Source organism: Apis dorsata, unplaced genomic scaffold (assembly GCF_000469605.1).
Source record: "Apis dorsata unplaced genomic scaffold, Apis dorsata 1.3 scaffold_507, whole genome shotgun sequence".
Classification (NCBI taxonomy): Eukaryota; Metazoa; Arthropoda; class Insecta; order Hymenoptera; family Apidae; genus Apis; species Apis dorsata.
In genome coordinates, this window is record NW_006263735.1 from 198,181 (window position 1) to 202,868 (window position 4,688).

General features: G+C 30.1%; 2 protein-coding genes across 2 annotated transcripts in view; both read left to right on the forward strand.

Annotated features, from left to right (window-relative positions):
• The first annotated feature begins 2,740 nt into the window (after window positions 1–2,740).
• On the forward strand, window positions 2,741–4,633 carry LOC102677356 (adenylate kinase isoenzyme 1-like). Its single transcript, XM_031512719.1, has 2 exons — window positions 2,741–3,191; window positions 3,619–4,633. The coding sequence occupies exons 1-2, from the start codon at window positions 2,999–3,001 to the stop codon at window positions 4,185–4,187; spliced, it is 762 nt and encodes a 253-aa protein (XP_031368579.1). The 5' UTR covers window positions 2,741–2,998; the 3' UTR covers window positions 4,188–4,633.
• LOC102677812 (photoreceptor-specific nuclear receptor-like) overlaps window positions 3,836–4,688 on the forward strand; it is a 24,347-nt gene continuing 23,494 nt past the window's right edge. Inside the window, exon 1 of the mRNA XM_031512718.1 lies at window positions 3,836–3,858. The gene's annotated coding sequence lies outside the window, so the exon portion shown is untranslated. The remainder of the gene's footprint in view (window positions 3,859–4,688) is intronic.

Here is a 4,688-nt window from a genome sequence, read left to right on the forward strand (position 1 = left end):
ATTCAATCTAGACACATGGTGATTCCACCGGTAAAACGGAAGATATCGATTCTCGATGGAAGCTTAAGCATCCTGCTTACCATAGTTTCAACGCATTCCTCCACATCATTCCATAATTATAAGATAAAATCAATTACGATGAAATTATTCATCATTTATAATGAATCGTTATCTATTCCCTATAATAAAAGCTATTAATCCGAATAAATTTCCAAAAAATTTCGTATTTCTTATCATATCTTCACAGAATTTGGAGAAACGATGACATAAAATATTATATCCGTAATTACAACGTGTTTCAATTTCAATCTCCAATATCCAATATCCACCTTCTAATCTCTCTATTACTAACTTTTGTATCTGGTTCAGCTTTTACCGTGAATTCGTATTCTAATTCTAACAGATATAATTTTTTTCAGTGCACAGACATCATCGATCGACCGTGTCCATTTTCCATAATTGTTCTAATTTATCGCCCCATTCGATGTTATCGGAGCGTGGCTTATGGAACGAGTCACAGTAACCAGAGGACTTTAATGATCTTAATTCTTGTTCGAGGGAAAATCAATTCACCGTACGCTTGATCTAACTCTGGTTAGAGTTCGTTTCCTAGATTTCAAACGAATATACGACTTCCTCTTCGAGAAAAGTCGCCTCTGCGCGTATGTAGAAGAACGTGAGTATTTGTATCTGTTTCATAGATGCACAAGACTGACTATGCCCCTACGGCATCAAGTTTTGCAAGAATTTGTAATCTCGTACATTGTATCTCGAGAAGCGATACGGTATATAGTTCGAGGTTTATTGCATTCGGTAAACAGACGGAATATGAATGTATCTTGATCTCTTCCACTCTCTCTCTCTCTTTCTCTCTCTCTCTCTTTTTACAGGACGTCGAATTTGCAAATTATAAAGGTCGATAAGGCACCGCGGGGATATACAACGTGCTCTGATTGTATTCAAAATCGCATTGTGCTTCTCGAAGATTAATGTTATCGATATAGTTTATGGATATCTGTTATATACACGGTTATATATACGCGTATAGATAGGAATTTCTTACGTTGGCTCCGGAAAGGTACAGCAGATACATCTTCTTACCGGGAGGGAGAAGATGTATGTTTGTGTGCTAAATAGGGGTATGTTTATCTGTTAAAGCACGGAGTGGAATGGAATTTGCTTCGACGTTTCTAACCCTTTGCGTATTAAAATACGAGCCATTGTGGAAAATGTATATATTATTACTCTTTTGTATGGATTAAATATATCATTCGTTTATCTAATCTATCTTTCATCAATTGAAACGATCATAAATCTGATACGATAATAGCTTTTATTGGGCATAAAATTTTTGGAGATTGGATACATTTATTTAAAAATCGTGATCTCGTGGATATATTATAAGTGGATATATGAGTGTATTATACAAATTATTGTATAATACCATTTGACTATTTATCATCGATACTGAAGAAGTCTTATATAATCCAAGACTTTGTAGCTTTTTGTCTTTTTTGTGAACAAAGGATGGTTAATTACACGACGATAATTTCGATCAAATTATAAATATATTTACGCATTGTCATCGATGCGTGTAACTTTTATGTAATGTAATTTTGCCGTATATTAATACATTGGCAATACATTGAATAACAGCCTTGAATATTTGATCATTTTACTTTGAACGAACCGCGTGTTTATTCGCTTGCCTGTACTACTTGGATATTTCCATAGTTGCATTAGTCATCGAACCGTAGATAATTTGAATTTATAAGATCACGAGAAATTCTATTCTGAACCTCGAATAGATTTCTATCAGGCACTGCGGGAAATCAGGATTAATACAATGTTCCCTTACGTCCTTTTTTACTATTCGATCTTATGTACTGTTTAGAATGATTGTATTATGCATTATGAATAATAAATGGCGTGACTTTTGAGATTATATTTTTATATTTCTCTGAAATGTCACGTAAATACTTTATTTCCTAGAATATTAATTTCTTTGCTTTATCGTGAAGAATTCATAAAATGTTATTTATTATGATATATCGAGCAATGGTCCTTTAGGAACGAATTGTATGTCAATCAAAAATTTTCAATGTTCGAATTCGAATCACAGCATTCCTTTACTATCGATCGTCGATTAGAAATTTATTTTCGTGTGTCAAAATGAATTAAGTAATGTCGAAAGAAGTATGTCGCGCCAATGAAACTTTCATTGGTATAATTTATTCTCTAGCTCCACGATATCGAATATAAAAGTACAGTAATGTTTTTTCGAATGACCACCCACGGTGTGAACGTTAAATATTCTCATTCGTTAAAAAACAACTTAGAAACAGTGATTTAATCGAGTTAACATATGTCAGAGATAATTCGAAACTATGAATCATGTTCTTTTTCGTTTAAAATGTTTCTCATAAATGGTAACTATACCATAGATGTTTGTGCAATTTTAAAAATAAAAAGTAAGTAAAACAAATCTTTATTTAGATATTTTTTCTTTTCTTTTATTAAAATTTATTTACATTTCATGATTATTATGAATTTTTTATCAACAAATAGTCAAATTTTATCTACTGTCAGAAAAATAGAAATTCATATATGTGAGAAAAGACTTGATTGATTGAAAAATTTGAAGATTGAATTTAGTATAATCCGTATAATATAAATATTAATACATATAATAAATTTTAATTGACATACTTGAAAATTATGATAATCAGTTTTTTTATAGATAAATATTGAAAGCAAAATATCGATAATCGGTGAAGAAGGAATCTTGCTACAGTAACGATTAAACTGAACTTCAGAACACATCTTGCTTCCATTTTATCCCATATTTTGCTTGAAAGTATTCACATTTTATATTAATAAAGATTAAAAACAAACTTCAAATTAACAAAACGTAATTTCAAAAACCAAATATTTGAACAGAAATTTTTACGTTAAATAATATAAATAGAGGAGAATATTTAAATATTCTATCTCGTTAATGATCATAAAAAGAAAACGTAGTTTTAAAATTATAAAAAAATCTCAAACGATTGATTCGATGGGCAATTACATGAGGCCTACCGATCCTTTAAGTCTTTCTCTTCCCAAAGGTATCAATGTTGACACGTCCCCTATCAAACGATCGAAATTACCCATCATTTTCATCATTGGAGGACCGGGATCTGGAAAAAGTTATTATATTTATTTCATTATCACATAACCTTAGAACTTCGTTAAATTTAATAACCGTTTAACTTTTTTTTTTCATATTTCATGTTGAATTTTTTGAAGATATAGAAATAATAAGATAAAGTTAACGCAAAAGAAATATAGTTGAGAGATATTCTAAAGAAATATATTTAATGAAAATAATAAAAATATGAAATATGAAAATCACGTTATTTTATTATCATCTATTATTATTATCGTGTCAATATTATATTATTTTATTTTTTTACTCTCGTTTCTAATTATCATTTTATTTGTTTTACAATTTTATCTATCTCACTTACGATCTATTCTCATTTCATTAAATCCCAGATAGATTTTCTAAAAATTCTGAAACAAAAAAAAAAATGAAAGTCTTTTCATTCTATAACTAATAATCGATCATTTCAGGGACAATAACCACACATGTAGCGGAGAAGTACGGTTTCGAACGTATAATATCCACGGATATTATTCGAAACGAAGTGTCCAAACGATCGGATAAGGCCTACGCTCTGGCACGTTATTTGTCGAGGGGTCAACTGGTGCCAGAGGATGTATTAGTGGAATTGATCGCGATAAGGATGCTGGAGAATATTCACAGGAAGAAAGGATTCTTTATAAGCGGATTTCCCCGGGATAAGAAACAAGGTAAAGTTTTTGATAAAGAAATACGAGCACCTGATCTCGTCTTATTTCTGCATGTTCGAAATTCCGTAATGACCGACCGAGAAATGGCAAAAAGCGTGAAAGCTACAGAGAGAGTATCCGTCACTTTCGAATATATCAGAAATCGGATCAAGGATTTCCATAGGCGGAACAAATCTATACTTAGACATTACCGTAAAGTCTTGGTGATAATCGATGCTGAGCCTGAAATAATGGTCGTGGTCGAAAGTGCGTGTGCAGTTATAGATAATCTTTTAAGAAAAAAATTTGGAGAAAATTATCCAGTCTCAATGCCATCGACTTCCAAATAAATTTCGAAATGATAGATTTTATTGTCTAATGTTTGTATGAAAGATCTTTTACATAAATGAGACATAATATGTTATTTAAGAGAGACTTTACTCAGAGTGTATTAGATTGTCAATTTTTAATTTGATTAGATGTAATTTAAATGTTAATTGATAATAGTGGACGTACTGTAAATAGAAGAAGCATTGTTAATTAAACAAGAAGAATATTTTTGCAAGGAAATATAATTTTTTCCCACATCGTTAATATTCATCTTTAAATATATGCAGCCGTTCAAAAGTCTTAGAATTTTTCAATAGTTTTTTTATCATATTTATTTGAAAGTTGAAAGAAATTAAATACTTTATACGATAATATTGTGTATTTCTAAGATTTTTATGTTAAAAATATACATTTGATATTGTATGAAATAATCTTTGACTAAGTGCAATCTAAATATTAAGATCAATTTAATTCTGTTTAAATAAATAATTAAATAGTGGATATATATATATATATATATA